This window comes from Setaria viridis, chromosome 7, assembly GCF_005286985.2.
Source record: "Setaria viridis chromosome 7, Setaria_viridis_v4.0, whole genome shotgun sequence".
Lineage (NCBI taxonomy): Eukaryota > Viridiplantae > Streptophyta > Magnoliopsida > Poales > Poaceae > Setaria > Setaria viridis.
In genome coordinates this window covers 19,793,904-19,811,014 of record NC_048269.2, presented here as the reverse complement: position 1 = coordinate 19,811,014, position 17,111 = coordinate 19,793,904, and the positions used below count along the sequence as shown (strand labels likewise).

At 46.1% G+C, this 17,111-nt stretch overlaps 2 protein-coding genes and 1 pseudogene across 3 annotated transcripts; all 3 read left to right on the top strand.

Moving 5' to 3' along the window:
* Positions 1-192: 192 nt before the first annotated feature.
* On the top strand, positions 193-5,058 carry LOC117863914 (probable UDP-3-O-acyl-N-acetylglucosamine deacetylase 1, mitochondrial). 2 transcript variants are annotated; one of them, XM_034747818.2, is made up of 8 exons: positions 193-331; positions 408-719; positions 897-1,103; positions 1,714-1,812; positions 2,284-2,348; positions 3,055-3,199; positions 3,826-3,954; positions 4,697-5,058. In XM_034747818.2, exons 1-7 carry the CDS (start codon positions 269-271, stop codon positions 3,919-3,921), a joined length of 987 nt encoding a protein of 328 aa, XP_034603709.2. In that variant the 5' UTR covers positions 193-268; the 3' UTR covers positions 3,922-3,954; positions 4,697-5,058. The 2 variants fall into 2 exon arrangements, with proteins under 2 accessions (XP_034603709.2, XP_034603710.2); XM_034747819.2 differs by lacking the exon at positions 3,826-3,954 and having other exon boundaries at positions 194-331.
* A 1,419-nt stretch (positions 5,059-6,477) lies between these two features.
* LOC117863916 (histone H3.2) lies at positions 6,478-7,149 on the top strand. The gene has a single exon (XM_034747820.2). It carries the CDS (start codon positions 6,582-6,584, stop codon positions 6,990-6,992), a length of 411 nt encoding a protein of 136 aa, XP_034603711.1. The 5' UTR covers positions 6,478-6,581; the 3' UTR covers positions 6,993-7,149.
* Positions 7,150-12,468: 5,319 nt separating this feature from the next.
* Positions 12,469-16,192, top strand: LOC140223467 (BTB/POZ and MATH domain-containing protein 1-like; annotated as a pseudogene).
* Positions 16,193-17,111: the final 919 nt, after the last annotated feature.

Below are 17,111 nucleotides of genomic sequence, written 5' to 3'. Positions count from 1 at the left end.
GCGCGGATAGCCTGGCCGCTGCCAGCGCTACCACCGAGCTGCAATAATTTTGATTCGATTGTTGTGTACAAATGTTTGGACCTCAATCAGTTTCACGATCTGATTTCAGGCAATTTACATATGTAAATGGTTAGTTCGCTAAAACTAATTGCGTTCATGTTAAGGGGGTTTTATGTAAGTTGTTGTGATCATGTCATCATGCTCCGTTTTAGGGCGTTTTCTGCAAAATGTGCCTGCCTCCTCTGCTGCTCGCAGCCTCGCCGTCGCCATGTCCACCGCCGCCACCCGAGCCCTCAAGTCCGTATCCCACGCAGTCTTCTCCTGGAAGCCGGTGAGTAAAGTCAGCGACGCGCTAGTGCTTGAAAATCTTTATCTGAAATCTACAGAGACTAACCCTCTTCTTCCAGACGGGTCGGCCGCAGCAAACGCTGGCGGCGGCCGTGAGCAGGTCTGGCGTGGGGCTCCACTCGGGCGCGCGCGTCACCGCCACGCTGCTCCCGACGTACGCCGGAGAGGGTAGGTATTTCCAGGTGGAGGGTAAGGAGGAGGCAAGGGTGGCGGCGGAGGTGGGAAACGCCGAGCCACGGTCGCAGCTCTGCACGACGCTTCAGCGGGGCGAAGGCTGCGGCCCGCGCATCCGCACTGTGGAGCACCTTCTCTCGGCGATGGAGGCTCTCGGCGTCGACAATTGCCGCGTGGAGGTCATCGGCGGCGACGAGGTGCGTCATGCGTGGACGTTTGCTAATTTGCCACCTTGTTTTAGCTCCCAACTGCCAATTCGTTACTTGTACTTTAGTTGCGTAGGTGTGAATTGTCGATGTTTGATTCCTACAAAACTAAGATCGTTGCAGCACCATGTCTTTTCGATTAATGTGAAACTGGTTAAACAATGACAGATTCCCTTGCTTGATGGATCAGCACAAGAGTGGGTAGAGGCAATACGAAGCGCAGGTCTGTGTGCGGCCGAGGATACCGGTGGGCAGAAGTTGGAGAAACTGGCCCCCCAAATCCATGAGCCTGTTTACTTGCAGAGAGATGATTGCTTTGTAGCTGCATTCCCTAGCTCGCAAATCCACATCACCTACGGAATTGATTTCCCAAAGGTATGTTCATCTCTTGCATAATCATGAAAAACTAGTTCATTCTGGATGTGCAACTGGGTCGTGTCTTATGAATGAACGATGCATTGGTTATAAAATTATCAATAACAGTATACCATTATATCGAATAGCACAAAGGGCTGGGGTCTTCGGTCTCTATGAACTTGAAGACGGATCAGTGTTACACAAATTTGACCTTTTTGAGGCTTATCCTGTTTCATGTCCACGTATGACATGATTTGGTTAAAGATCTCATATTTTGCATATGTGGCAGAAGCCAAGCTGTCAGCTGTCACATGCCAGACTCTAGTTGCTCATACAAATAATGTGTACCAGGACATGAGCATTAGGGTTAAACATTTCTGTTTTGAGTCGTTGAGGCTTTAGCTTTGTTCTAGTTATTGTTATTACCTGTTATCTGATGGTCATCAAATGTTCTTCATGGAAGAAGGAAGAAGTGCAAGTATTCTCACATTTTTGCTAGTAAAATATTTGTGCATTGGTTCAGGCAGGTGCAACATATTTCCTATCTTTTAACTACTTTTGGACTACAAAAATGGTGAAATATTTCAAACATGTTTGTAACTTGAGCAAAGTGTGTATCGAATCGCAGGTGCCAGCGATTGGGTGTCAATGGTTTTCGACATTCCTGGATGCTAATATATACTCAAGCAAGATTGCTCCTGCAAGAACTTTCTGTATATTCGAAGAGGTTTACTCATTACTCATACATCTAGTATATGCTTTCATCACTTCTGTCCATTATATGCTAGTAACCTATATTGGATCTGCATTTACATGTATAAATTACTTGATAAGATCTCTTTTAGTACTGTATGACTAAGTTACTTTTCTAGCACATGGTTTAATTCTAATGTACTTTGTCATGATCTCATGAGATATCATACACAGTTTTATTTTCATTTTCATCTTCTAGAGTTACTTATGTCGTCCTCACAAGTTTGCTGGCTTTTAGTTCTGTGGTTTTCCTTTTTCTTGGAATGTCGCAGAATATCTTTGTCGTGAATTTGTTGGCCTTATGGCCTTGGCTTTACCTTTTCTCCTTCAAGAGAGCTTCTTATGGGGTTCTTTATTGATGGACATGTTTTTACAATCTCTTTCCTCACATCTCAAATTTAATGTAGTGACTCCTTTCTGCTTGCTGCATTTTTGAGTTTTACAGATCGAAAAAATGCGTGGCGCTGGGCTCATCAAAGGAGGATCTCTAGAAAATGCTATGGTTTGCAGGTGAAGATAAATATTCTGGAAAATGTTACTTGTCTATTTAACTTTGTGCAGAACTACATATTGGTGGACTCCTTGTTGACATAGGTTCATAAAAAGTTTATATTATACTGCATGTGTTGCCAATACAGGGTGGCACTATTTGGTCTTATTTTGACATCTAAATTATAACATTAACCTTTTTCTGCTTCATTTCTTAAATATCTTATGTTAAATGACTTAATGAGTTACAACTCAGATGATTCCTTTGGTTCTTTGAGATTTTTTGTGGCTCTTAGAGAATTTAGGGGCTTAATCAGTATTTATCTTTTGTATTGGCTGGTTTAGTATGGACTTGTTACTTGTAGACTGAGCTTCGAACAAAGTTTATTTTTGTAGGAGCTTTCTTATCCATACTTCCCCCGGTAGCCTCACAGTGAATCTCATCTTTTGTATTGACTAGTTAAATGCAAATACGTACTTCTGTTACAAAAGCCAGAATTCATATCACAGCCAGTGGTTGACAATCCACAGTTGATGGGCAATACATTTCAACTATTAGGACTGTTGTGACTGTTAGTTTCTCTTCCCCCTTCTTTCAAAACTCCGCACATTGATGATGTTGTGATCTATGGCTAGGAATGAAGTTGTTGCATGATTCAAATTCATTATTTTCTGTTTTTGGTCATATCAAGTAACTGTGTACTGCTTTGTTTTTGGCAATTGATAGCATGTCTGGTGGATGGCTAAATCCACCAGTGCGGTTTGAGGACGAGCCTTGCCGCCACAAGATATTGGATCTTATAGGTGACTTCTCGCTTCTTGCACAGAATGGTAACCAGGGTTTCCCAATCGCTCATATAATTGCCTATAAGGTATGTTCTTTAAATTCTACTAGCTATGTTGTGTGTTGTATACTTCCATAACAGATTAGCAGCTGCCTTATAAGGCATAGATTTCTCTTCTTCTAATAGACTAGCCATTAGCCACCTTACAAGTTCCAGGCTCATGCTGCTCCGTATACTAGTTTGCGTGCTGACATGAAGCCTCTTGTATTCTGCAGCTTTGTTTCATTATTTGGATTCTGGATTGTATAAATTCAGCAGTCATCACTGCTGAAATTGCTCTTTTGTCCATCTTTTTGTTTGTTTTTTTCCTCGAACATGCGGGAGAGCTGTGTATCATTATATTAAGAAGAAAAACGGGGAAAGAACCCTTGCAATACACAGCCACACCCATAGGTCTTAGATTGCATTCACGCCTTTGACTTAATTGTGCATCGACCATGAGCAGAAACATCTAAACTGCCTGTCGCAATGGCTGCAAGGTATGAAAGGCCTCGGGCCTTGGCCAAACCCCAAAGATGTATTTCCTCCTTAGCGAGCAGCAGCATACCAGCTAAGTTTGGAAGAATGCCATCAAAGACAGTGATTCCTATGCTTCCAAATCGACCAAGCCCCTAGAATCACTAGTGAATCAAGCCCTTTCTGAATCTCTCCAGGAACTTCGGAGTTTATCCTTGCCCACCAGTCATCAAAGGAAGTGTGTTCAGGTTGTGGAGCTAGGCTTTGCAGATCGACCATCTGGAGCAATTTGAACCGGAACTTCCTGGCAAAAACACACGATACCGGCAAGTGTGCTGGATTGTTTCTTCACCCTGGTCACTTATCTTGTTGACAATCTGATCTTAATTAAAAAAACTTGAACTTTTACCATATCTTAATGATACAGTGGATGTTAGCCTATGTTAGTTGAACTCTCACATAAATTGTTCTTGATGTGATTATGTCAAGTTTATTAACTTTTGTAAGTATGTGTCCCATGTTTAGGATGTTTAATTTTGTGTACCATCTCATTGCCTTGCCTTTTCTAGCTTTGCTTAACTACTCGCTTTACAAAGTTAATTTTCGATACCATTTGTAGTGGTAGGTAAAGAGGTTATGCAGTTCATGACAATGAAAATGTCAGACACGTCAGATCGATAATAGATCAGAGGCCTAGTCAAAGTTAGGGAAAAATTACTGTTATCCAAAGGGGACATCAATAACAAAGAGTACCGTTACTGTGATAGGCCGGTTCAACTAAAGCCTTGCAAGTTGCTTTGACACTCATTATTCTGATGTGACCTTAAACTATAACCACCATATTTTTTTCGTTGGCGCATCGCAACGTCTTGCTTTCAAGCAACATGTGGTTCTGAGATAGTAGGGTTTATCTGAAACCATAGCATATTCTCTGTGCACCCTCTTTGTGCAAGAAGATTCTATGTCTAAGAGGAACTAATTATAAACTGTTTTCCTGATTTTTTTCCTTCTACCTTGTTGCCTTGTTTTTTGTATCCTGAACTGAACTTACCCTTTTCTGTGACATAGGCTGGTCATGCGCTGCACACTGATTTTCTGAGGCATCTGTGTGGAAGGATCACTGTGGACCAGGAAGAGGTTGCTAGACAATGCTGAAATGTACGGCTCCTATTCATCGTATGTTGTTGGTAGTGGTTAGAAAGCTACATTTCAGGGTTAGCACCTGATGGCCCTCATTTCATCGCTCTAGTATTCTATAAGGAACATTTCCTTCAGATTCAGAGGATGTGTCAGCCCAACTGTTTGGCGCTTGCCTTTCAGAAAAAAAAAACATTTTGCCGAGCTGTGTACAAACTGACAAGACATTGTAGCATACAAGTGCATGCATGCATTGTTCAACCGATCGAAAGCCTCGGCATCAGCCTACTCAACTCTCTTTTCTCTGGGTCTGGGCCAAGTGACGCGTATCATGACATGTCCAGAGCACTCTGGCCTCTGCACACCAAATCCCTCTCCTTTTTTGTAGAAGAACATAGCAGAAGAACAGTGCTTGTGGACCTGTCGTCTCTGAAAACGGAAAGTCAAAAACTACCTGGATGCCAAGATATGATTTTTTTCCCCTCTGATATGGGCAGGCATCTCACTATGCATGACAGTGTTAATGTATTGTAGATTGTAATCCAGACTTTAGTAACATTGCTACTACTGTTTTGAAGGCCTGATTTATGGAATATGCTACCTCAACTTGCAGAAATCTGGTAACTACATTTTTTTTTAAAAAAAACTAATAATCTGGCAACTACGTTGCCGCTCCATTCAGGTTAGGGTTAGGTACCATTGCACAGAAAATTCTAATTATGAAAATGACCAGAGAAATAGTTTTTTTTTAGGACTGAGAAATACAGTTGAGAGATTTTTTTTAGAACAAATATAGTTGGCATGATGCATAAAACCTAGCGCAATCGCACTTGTAATCGCGATTTTCTTCTGCTCCATACGGTCTCTTAACCGTGACATTCATCTGATTTTTTTTGACATTTCTTTTTGAAAAAAAAGGATTCAATCTTGAAATGAAGTTCCTCGATCTCTTTTTACCCGACTCCATTTACGCTCCCAGTTTGATCTAAAAGCTTCATGAAATTCGGTTCAGGTGCCGCCGAACTATCTACAAGTATTTTCCAGAAGAAGCAGAACTCGACCGCTGGAATCTGATTTCAATCAGGTGTTGTACTTTTGTCAAGCAAGTCGAAAGGATAACATTCTTCATTGGGCTGTGACAAGAGCTGGTACCAAACTGGAGGAAGAGAAGTCAGTTCACACAGAAAGATTAGCTGATGAGGAGGAGGTGAGTGGAGGTTGTTATATCATGGCAGGTCCCAGATGACTGATGTAACAGTAACACATTCGCCATCAGATCGATCCAACAAACTGATCTTGTTCTCTGAATTTCCAACACGACCAGTCAGGCCGGTTGTCAGGCCCACCCGTCTCCCTTTCGGCCATTTCCAACCTCCACAAGAGTCTCCTCCAAAAAATGTGACATGTTGCCAAACCAGCCCGGCAGGCCCACCGTGGTGGGCTGCACCGGCCCATTCCTCCGGTGGTCGCCCAAGCTCAGCCCGCTAGCCTCGGCGGAAATCACAAGGTGGGGCCAGCGATCCCCCTCGAAGCCGCTCCAGCCAATGGCATCCCACCACCACCCACCACGCGGATCGCCAAACGAGCCGCGCCATCCTCACCGTCCAACACATCCAACAGCCGAAACCACTCCCGCCGCCCGTCCCTCCCAAAATTTTTGGCGATCCCGCCGTTCCTCACCCTCTACAGCTACAAATACCCCCACCTCCACCCCCAAAATCCACCCACCGGCAATTCGCATTCCAATTTCCCATCCCCCCAAATCCTCCAATCTCCCCGCGCCGCCGCTCGATCCCATCCTCCTCGCCCCGCTCCGATGGCCCGCACCAAGCAGACGGCCAGGAAGTCCACCGGCGGCAAGGCCCCGAGGAAGCAGCTGGCCACCAAGGCCGCCCGCAAGTCTGCTCCGGCCACCGGCGGCGTGAAGAAGCCCCACCGCTTCCGCCCCGGCACCGTCGCGCTCCGGGAGATCCGCAAGTACCAGAAGAGCACGGAGCTGCTCATCCGCAAGCTCCCCTTCCAGCGGCTGGTGCGGGAGATCGCGCAGGACTTCAAGACCGACCTCCGCTTCCAGTCGTCCGCCGTGGCGGCGCTGCAGGAGGCCGCGGAGGCCTACCTGGTGGGGCTCTTCGAGGACACCAACCTCTGCGCCATCCACGCCAAGAGGGTCACCATCATGCCCAAGGACATCCAGCTCGCCCGCCGCATCAGGGGCGAGAGGGCGTGAGCGCGCGTGCTGCTAGTGCTGCTGTGTCGTGGTGTTCTTTCTCTGTTCAGTGGGGCTGGCACTAGATGGATGAATCCTGTGCTGCTGTGCAATCCTTTAGTAATCTTATGGATGTATTGGTCTCACTGCAATGGAATATGATGACTGGTTTCTGAAATTTCTGAATGGCTTCGCCCTTTCTGGATTTCCTGTTTGTTATGCGCCATCTATTTGTAGCAGACTGGAAAGAAGCAACCAGGAGTTGATTTCAGCATTTGATATGTCCCCCCAGGATTGATCTGTTTAATAAAGAAATGCTGTTCCTGTAAATGCTAGAAATTAGTGCTTCTTATACTAATGTTCCGGATCTGTTGGTTTTGCAAATGTAACATGGATGCTGATTTCTGAAGTTTCTGAAATGGCTTTGTTCTTGCAAGAATTGTACGCCATCTGTTCGAGCGATTAATGTGAAGGCTAGAAAGAGCCCAGCCTTGGTTCTGTTAGTGCTAGAACTGGATGATGGAAGGCGATAACTGCTTGCACTGCTGTCTTGTGAGCAATGTTCTTGGTGCGTGGGTCTTACTGCGATGGATTCTGATTCAAAGATTTGTAGTTGCAAGATCTGCTGTCTTATCTACGCTGCTTGATCTGTTCATGCGTCAGTCATGTTGATTTCAGATATGATTTCTGTAGCATTCGTTGAACATGATTTAAATTCGGGGTTGCAGGATGTGTGTTGGTTGTGGCAAAGCCATCTTGCTGTTCCCATTCCGGGCTTATGGCCCATCTACTTCTTCATCTGCTTGGGCGCGGGGGGTGCTCCAAGACGAGCCGCTAGTGGACGGCCCGGGCGCGCCCGGCCTCGCCGTGCCAGAGCTCGAGCTCGGCGCACGCCTCCCCACGCGGCCGCGCCGCCGCGCGGCGTCCCGGGCGCGGGCGGTGTACGAGCGCGCCGTCGAGGCGGTGGCCGACCCCGTGGAGGACGAGGGCGCGGAGCGGCTGCTCCCTGCTCCTTTCCTTCGCCGCGTTCGAGGAGAGGTGCCTGGCGCCCGGCAGCGCGCGGGCCGTGTACGGGGGTACTCGACCATCTCACCGACGAGCTGCGCCGTGCCTTCCTCGAGTTCGAGAGGCGGTTCAGCCACGCCGAGGCGATCGAGGCCGTGGTCACTGCCCAGAGGAAGCAGGAAGGTCCGGTACGAGGTCGCCGCGGCGAGCAACCTGCTCGAGTACGACGTCGTGGTTCGATCTGATCCGGCTGGAGGAAGCCGCCGGAAATCGAGACGGGGTCCGAGAAGACCGTCGCCAACGTGCCGCCGGCAGGGGAGAAGCGGCACTGGCAGCCTTTCATCTACCTCTAAGCAATATTTGGGCGCTATACGAGGAGCTCGACGCGCGCGACACGGAGCGCTCCGCACGAGAAGTTCCCCTCCAAGGTCTCTTCACTTTGTATCCGCTTATTTCCCGTTTCTCGGTGGAAATAAGCCATAAGTCCACCTAAACATTTTGATTATTTTCCGCTTGCTACGTAAGCCGCTTAGTGCACAAGCTGGGAAACAACTGGCATCCAGCTTAGGACCTGTTTGGCTCCATAGTGTTAAAGTTTAACACCCGTCACATCGAATGTTTGGATGCTAATTAGGAGTATTAAACATAGACTAATTATAAAACTAATTGCACAGATGGAGTGTAATTCGTGAGACGAATCTATTAAGCCTAATTAGTCCATGATTTGACAATGTGGTGCTACAGTAACCATTTGCTAATGATGGATTAATTAGGCTTAATAGATTCGTCACGCGAATTAGCACAGGGTTCTGCAATTAGTTTTATAATTAGCTCATGTTTAGTTCTCCTAATTAGCATCCGAACATCCGATGTGACACTATTAAAGTTTAGCACCTCGTATCCAAACACCCCCTTATTGTGTAAGTGGGTCGGGAGACGCTTCTCCAATAAGCGAAACAAATTTACCCCCGCTGCCCCTCACCCACCGACGCTCTAGCCGTCCGCCCCCGCGCCTCCCGCGACCGCCGCTGCCTCCCGACCGCCGCCGCCTCCCGTGGTCGCCAGGTCCCGCCGCCGGGCTTGGCCCACCGCCGCCACTCAGTTCTCGTCCGCCGCCGCCGCCCCCACCTCCGCGCCTCCCGCGACCGTCGCCGGCTTCCATCCGCCGGGCTTGGCCCCTGGCGGCTTGGCCCCCGCCGCCGCCCCTGCAACCGACGTCGGGTGCCGTCCGCCGGGCTTGGCCCCTGCCGCCTTCCTCCCCTGCCCGTCTTCCTCCGCACCCTCACCGAGCACCAGGACTCCATTGCAGGTTGGTCGCCGCACTTGCCGGCGAGACAATTGCTACTGTAATCTTGCTGCTATTTGTTCATTGTTTATTCTTGCAGTATTATTGAAGTGCAAAATCGTGGGATTACTATTGCTTTGGTGCTTGCATTGTCATCACTTGCTATTTGTTTGTTCTACTATATGGATATGGAAGTGTGGTTATGTGGTCAATTATGCTATTATTTTGCTCTGTTCATGTATCAGGGCATTCAGTTTAATTTACCAACCAGGATAGACAATCGACACAAAATAATTAGGATTGCCAAACACCCTGCTTATTCAGATAGTAGATTCTCCAAACAGCAGGCTTATCAGATAAGCTTGCTTGCCAGATAAGCGAGTTCCAGAAAAGCGTATACAAACAGGGCCAAAGTACATTGGTATTGAGCTGCAGCTCGGCAACATTGCCGTTGCAGAATTCTTTACCAGAACGTATCTCAAGTGGGCTCCGGCGAACAGTTGTGCCTGGCATGGCTGAGCTGACAACATCCCAATTGCTCTTTTGCAGGCTCAACCAACAGACCAAAGATAACATTTACCGGAGTAAAAATTACCTTAAAACCAAGGGGCCAAAGCCGCCGGTAATTGGAGACTCCAAATATATGACAAACACAGACAATGTATGATTTCCGCAAACAATTTATGCAAGTGAAGCCACGAATCCTAAATCACCATTCGATTAGGTGTCTTACCAAGAATTATTCCATAAATTTTCACAGCAGATCATTCATACATAATCAACGCACATACCGAACACTAGTTAACCGAGCACCTGGTCTATGGGGCTTAGAACAGCGACATGCATTACCAGTTGGAGTAACATTATACATGCCAAAAAACCAAGGTATACCACGACAATTGTTGGACAGCATAAAAAGGTTTTGCATACCATAGTTAGCTAGCGATTGTTTACTTGGTTTTACCTACCATAAACACAGTGGACCCACAAGCCCTAGGTTATTTTCCACCAAAAAGGATTGCCAAAAGTAATTTCTTGATCACTGCCACATGGATGTCATACCATTCCTCCCACAAAATGAAACCTACAGCAACGGATGCAACAGTTTGCAGTAGCGCCATCCTGTTCCATTTTGGCTGTTTGATGTTCTCCCTATCATAAGGATGTGAATAATGCAAGAACGGTAGGATTGTTTTATTTGAGTAAAAATCAAATAAGTTGAAGTGCCTCCAGTAAATTACCGCTCAGCTTCAGCTTTAATTCTAGCTACTTCATCATCAATAATACTAGCTATCTTGTCATTTATCTCCACTCCCTCTTTTTCTAAATTTGACAGCAGATGTTCAACTTCCTTCGTCATCCTAGCATCAGCTTTAGCTCCATTGCCGGATCCACCCCGCTAGGATTAATTAGAGAAATATAGTTGAGATGGTAATGCCTAAACTAAAACAGTTGAGCATGTTAGTGGATGGTAACAAGAGGGCATGGCTTCAATTGGGTAACAGTAGTCCTTTTAAAATCCATACTATCAAACCTTCAAAAGTTTTCTGCCAGGGTGTTTTGTTATTTCACGCACCAATGGATTCTGTTCCCTGAACGACTTGAAAGATCCAGTTAATTTACATCAGGCGTTCATATGTAAGCTGTTCATTCTCTGTAATTTACTAGACTATTTCCCTGTCTGTGTCCACTCTTTTAACATCCACGAATTCTTTTCCATTTGCATGTGTATGTAATAAATAAAATAACACCATGTCCTTCACAAAATATGAGCTGATCCACTGTATCCATGGGAGCACATGGTCCAAAATACCAAAAGGAGCTCTAGGAAAATGGATGGAGCAGCACCCCTTGCATCCATGTAAGGATATTTCCAGGTCGCTTCATAAACCACAGGATAGCACGACAAATATTAGACAAATAGGTTCTGAATACCATAGTTAGCGAACAATGTTTTACAAAGACTGCCTACTTGGTTTCGCATACCATAAGCAGAGTGACCCGAAAGCCCTAGGCTATTCGACTAAACACGCCTGCGTGCCGCACGTAGGGCATGTTCATACCATTCCATACCCAGCAAGAAACCAACAGCAACAGCTGCGATAGTTTCCAGTAGTGTCAACCCGTTACTTTTTGGATCATTGATGTTCCCCTTATCAAAAGGATGTGCGCAATGCACGGATGTTAGGATTGTTTCATTTAAGTAAAAATCAAATAAGTTGTAGCCCTAGCCCATCCAATTACCTCACAGCTTCAGGGGCTTCAGCTTTAATTCTAGCTACCCCAGCATCAATAATACTAGCTACCTTGCCATCTATCTCCACTCCCTCTTTTTCTAATTTTGCCAGCAGATGATCAACATCAGCTTTAGCTCCATTGCCGGATCCACCCCGCTACGATTAATTAAAGAAATATATTTGAGATGGTAATGCATAAACTAAAACAGTTGAGCATGTTAGAGGATGGTAACGAGGGGGCATGGCTTCAATTGGGTAACAGTAGTTCTTTTAGAATCCGTACTATCAAACTTTCAAAAGTTTGACCACTAGTATGTCTAATGCTATCAAGATTGACTATATGAAATTTATATTACTAGACTTGTTTTTGGAAATTCTTTAGCAACAGTACAATTTAAAACATATACATTGCTGGTACAGAAAGCTATAAAGTAGTTGTCAAAATTATATTTCGACAACCACACAAGTCACTGAGGAAAAATTGAACCATCTGTATACTCTTCATATCCCCAAGTAAAATCAAATGCCCACGCATCATGGAATTATCTGTTCATCATATCCGCTGTGTACTCAACGTGGCGACAGGGGCAGGGGCCATGGCCCCTCCACCCACTACAAATTGCTTCAGTAAAAACTAATTAATTAATAATTATCACCACTTTCTTTGAAGAAAAGTTAACAAATTTAGCACATATCTCTAAAGATAGGCCTCCTCTGCAATCCGGCACTTATTGTGCATATTCAAGCGGCAATTTTCACCATTACTGGATCCTATGGCAGAACCCCTCTGCTAACAAACAAGGGTCTGAACTAGGTAATTGCAGCGGATAATTTGTTATTCTCTGGGGAAAAGGCTCGTGGCGCATCATATAATTTGTCAGTAGAAAAACAGTTTGACAGGGGACTACTGGTTACTCCAATTAGGTGATATACGATGGATCGGATCTCGTCAGACCTAGGTAGTCGGACAGCGAATTGCAGGCAACCTAGGTGTATCGATCGAACCGGAGCGGAAATAGGTACCTCTATTTTTGCGCGTCTCTACATAAAGGCAACAAATATCCATCCATCCCGCTGGACTCCCTTGTCACCTCGGCTCCCTCCGTTCCTCCGATCCCATCACCCAACATTACCCCACCGCCATGGCGTCCGGCACCGGCGACCCGACGCGCTCCGGCACCACCACCATTGTCGCGGCGAGGTCCTACCATGTGATCACGATCGACGGTTACTCAAGCAGCTTGAACACCCATGGCTACCGGCCCTCCTACAACTCAGACCCGTTCCGTGCGGGAGGCCGTACCTGGCACGTCATCTACAAACCCATGGGGAGCCCGTGCCGCCCAGACAACACCGAGTACATCTCCGTTTCCCTTGCTCTTGATGGTGTCGTCGCCGTCGATGAGGCGGTGATGGCCATGGGTACATTCAGCCTACTCGACCAAGACACAGGAAGCCAGTGCGCGTCTACACCAGGATCACCAAAGCAAACGACTTCTCGGTATCCAATGCCGTAGGAACGGAGTGGTTCATCAAAAGGAAGGACTTGGAGCGATCGGAGTGCCTGAAGGACTACTGCTTCGCCATCAGGGTTCATGTCCATCTCATCAAGGAAGCGCACCCCATGGCGGTGGTGCCACCGCCTGACATCCACCGGCATCTCGGTGATCTCGTCTCCAGCAAGGAGGGCACCGTCGTCGAGTTTCGAGTTCGTGGCGGGAAGACGTTCGCCGCGCACCGGCTGGTGCTCGGAGCCCGGTGGCCGGTCTTCAGGGCGGAGCTCTTTGGCCCTATGAAGGAGGGCACCACCACGGACGTCATACAGATAGATGACATGGAGGCGCAAGTGTTTGGTGTGGTTTGCTCACTTTTGTTTACACGGATGCGTGGCCAGAGATTAAGCAAGAAGAAGGAGACGAGTGTGCCATGGCTCAGCATTTGCTCGCCGCCGCAGACAGGTAATACGCCCTGCAAAGGCTGAAGGTGATGTGTGAAGAGAAGCTTTGCGAACACATCGACGCAAGCTCCGTGGCATCTATCTTGGCGCTGGCAGAGCAGCACCAGTGTCCTCGCCTTAAGAAGGCGTGCTTCAAGTTCCTCGGCTTCTCGTCAGTAGCTTTCCTTGAGGCCATTGAATCGGAAGAGTTTTGAGTACTTAGCCCGGAGCTGCCCAGCTGTTACCAAGGAGCTAATCTCCGGTCTTCTTGCTCGCGATCTCGAAAAAACAGAACTTTGCTCCCGGATACCTTTATTCCGTGGCTTATGATGATGACAAAACTTTACTAGGAGCTGTCTTGTATGTATTATTGTACTCATCAATGTATATGACGCATGTCTATGTCTTCTTTTATTTGATCTTGATTGCAGTTTGATAGTATACTTTATGCCGTGTTGGTTTGCCCTCTGACCTGTGGCTGAAGAGAAGCGAATAAAAGATTTTTACATATGCTTATGAGTTTCCTACAATGCAATTGAAAAGTATTAAAAGTCATGGGTAGGGATGCAAGTTTTAATATTCGCGGGTCATTGGATGACTGCATAGGCTGAAACTCATCAAATTAAACTGATAAGGATTCTATGAAAATGAACTAAATTGACCCAGAACCAGTGTTCCAGCTTTCAGGATAGGAAAAAAAAATACCAGACTAGTAGGCCGGCTTTCGGCTGAAATTTTCGAAATTTGAACAAAATTTGATTGGAATTTAAGGTGGTAGAGGGGTGCAAGGCATGGTTATGTGAGGACGATTGGTTCATCTCGTGCTACTGTAAACATCCTTCGAGCAGGTTTACCGCACTAGGTCATACGTACAATGTATATTTCTTCCCTTATATTTTTTTTGAACGGTATTCTTCCCTTATATTATGGTATTAGATTTCTACACTATATATGAGGTAAAAGGAAATATGAGAATCCGCATAGCTCCACCAAGTGAGAGGATAAAGGAAGATGAGAGTTTGGAGGACGCAGATTCAGCAACTGCAGGTTAAGGACTGCACGCTACAGTGGCCGTCCATTTAGCTGATGGAGGATCCCGATTGAACGATACAGTAATCGATCCATGGTGAACAGTACCAACAGGAACAGTGATGCACAGTATCGCTACAGTAGCCACTGCACGGGAACTCGGTCCGAGTTTGGATAAACCCGTACATCGACTAGTCAATACTAAGTTATAAAAAATTGGAAATCTTTTTTCTTTAATTGAATACACAAATCCTGACGTTTCCATATATATCTTGTCAGGCTCGTGAAACATGGTGACACACAACTTCAGGTTTCCTGAAAAACACCGTTGGCCAAATGAGACATCCATTGAATATTCAACTTTTGCAATCCGGAACTCCAGGGAATGAGAGAGTAATAAGAGAGGGGAAAAATATCCTCCTCCTATTGTCTTTTTTTTAATCCTTCCTTCTATTATCGGATCTGTTGCAATTGGAGAGTTTTGCGTTTTTCTTCTCGTCCCCTGCCATCCTGGATAACATGTCTCCATGTGGATTTCATTGCAATCATCAACTCGATGGTTCTGCAGCACCGCAATTCACATTAGCGTCTCACCGGCCGGCCGCTTCCATGGAGTCCAGTGCCGGCGACCCATCCAACACCGTCTCCGTGAGAGCCTACCATGTGCTCCAGATCGATGGTTGCTCGAGAACCTTTGATGCATTCTCATGCCCCTTTCCGTGCAGGAGGCTACACCTGGTTCATCCGCTTCTTCCCCAAAGGAGACCGTCCTACCAACACTGATTTCATGTCCTTCTACCTCGCACTTGGTGATACTGTCGACGAGGCTGTGACAGCGGAGGCTACGTTCAGTCTCCTTGACCAAGACCAAAAACCGGTGCTACCCTACAGGCGCACCGCCGGCATGGTTAACTTCTCAGAATTCGGGTCTCTCGGTGTTGGATGCGACGATTTTATCGAGAGGGAAGACTTGGAGCGATCAAAGTTCCTGAACGACGACTGTTTCGATCTCTATCAGGGTAGATATTCATATTGTCAAGGAAGTGCCATCCATGGCGGTTCCACCGTCCGACATGCATCAGCATCTGTTCGATCTCTTGTCAAACGAGGAACGAAGGCGCTGATGTTGAATTCCAAGTTGGTGGCGAGACGTTTGCCGCGCACCGGCTGGTGCTCGGGGCGCGATCATCGGTTTTTAGGGCAGAGCCCTTTGTCCCAACAAAAGAGCTAGGGTGTCACAAAAAATGCCATACAAATATATGATCTGGAGGCACCGGTGTTTAGAGGTATGCTTACTTTCATCTACACGGATGCATGGCCAGATATGGATCATCAAGACTGACCCAACGCCTTCTTGCCGCGGCGGACAGGTAACAACATCCAAAGGCTAAAGGTGATATGCGAAGATAGGCTATGCGACCGTATTGATACAGGCTCGGTGGCAACTATGTTGGCACTAGCTGAGAAGCATCGTTGCGCTGGTCTTAAGGACGCATGCTTCGAGTTCCTAGGCTCCTCCACAACTCTGTTTGCCGTCATTGCAACCGAAGAGTTCAAGTGTTTAGCGCAGAGCCTCCCTGCTATCATACAGGAGCTAATTTTCAATGTTATTGCTCGCTACCGGGAAAAGGGAAAGATTGTTGGGTGGAATCCAGAAAGCGAAGATAGCGTCACCAAGATACCAGCTTTATTTCCACTGCTGAAAATTTCAAGCATTGCACATCCGTAGTCTAATGGAGAGCCCGTCTAATCGCACTTTTTGGGTAGCTATTTATTTTGATATATCCATTCAACATTGATTTGTGCATTAGTAGTAGCATGCAATTACAACATATTTGTTGTTCCACATTACCGGGAAGCAATTCCTCTGCAATACTGCTCTCTGCAGTTGAGTCACTAACGCGTGGGACTGGGCTCACATGTCAGCGACTCAACTGCAGTTATATCTACTACAGAGGAGTCTCATCGCATTACCGCTACCGAACGCTAGTAGAACAAGTGTTAGTTACTTTTATTTTCATTTGATCAAAATGAGTAATATTTCTTTTGAAACGATCAAAATGAGTAATATAACTTCCATTTCATTCTATTATAACTTTGGTTGTATGTATTTATTTCTCGCCACTCCAGGTTCCATCACATTATAGCCACGCACATTAAATAAACCTATCAAAAGGGTGGAAGGAGGTGCGACAGCCTGTCCTTGGCCAGATATATAGTTAAAAACTGAAATATTTGTAGCTCAATTCTATTAATGACATCAATTACATCCCTTTGCGTCGCTATGATAAATTGCTCGCTAATTCTATTGACTAACTAGCAGTATATTGGCCGTGCTAACACTACGAGTTTCTCAACCTGTCAGTGCTTATTTTATTCTAAAATAATACCGGAAATATGTGCAAACTGGCTGCCCCCTCCCCGCCAGTGCCGTCGTGTTCATTTTAGACTTAGGGACAATACGAGGAGAATGTACTACTAGTAATGTTGCTGTCACTGCTGCAACCTAGTGCTACCACGAGCGAAGTTGAACGAGAGTAGGATTAATGAATCCGACGATAATCTGGGCAGCGTATAAGAATTTTTTGGACCTGAAGATGTGTGAAGAAAGACCTAGTTAGTCTTCGCAAAAATAAAAAGAGAGAGCG

What these genes read in the sequence shown, in the direction of transcription:
- LOC117863916 (XM_034747820.2), top strand. Translation starts at nt 6,582, where the DNA reads ATGGCCCGCACCAAGCAGACGGCCAGGAAGTCCACCGGCGGCAAGGCC.
- LOC117863914 (XM_034747818.2), top strand. Translation starts at nt 269, where the DNA reads ATGTCCACCGCCGCCACCCGAGCCCTCAAGTCCGTATCCCACGCAGTC. An exon ending in CTTTCTGTATATTCGAAGAG is followed by an intron (nt 1,813 to 2,283) that starts GTTTACTCATTA and finishes TGAGTTTTACAG; the next exon opens with ATCGAAAAAATGCGTGGCGC. An exon ending in GAAAATGCTATGGTTTGCAG is followed by an intron (nt 2,349 to 3,054) that starts GTGAAGATAAAT and finishes GGCAATTGATAG; the next exon opens with CATGTCTGGTGGATGGCTAA.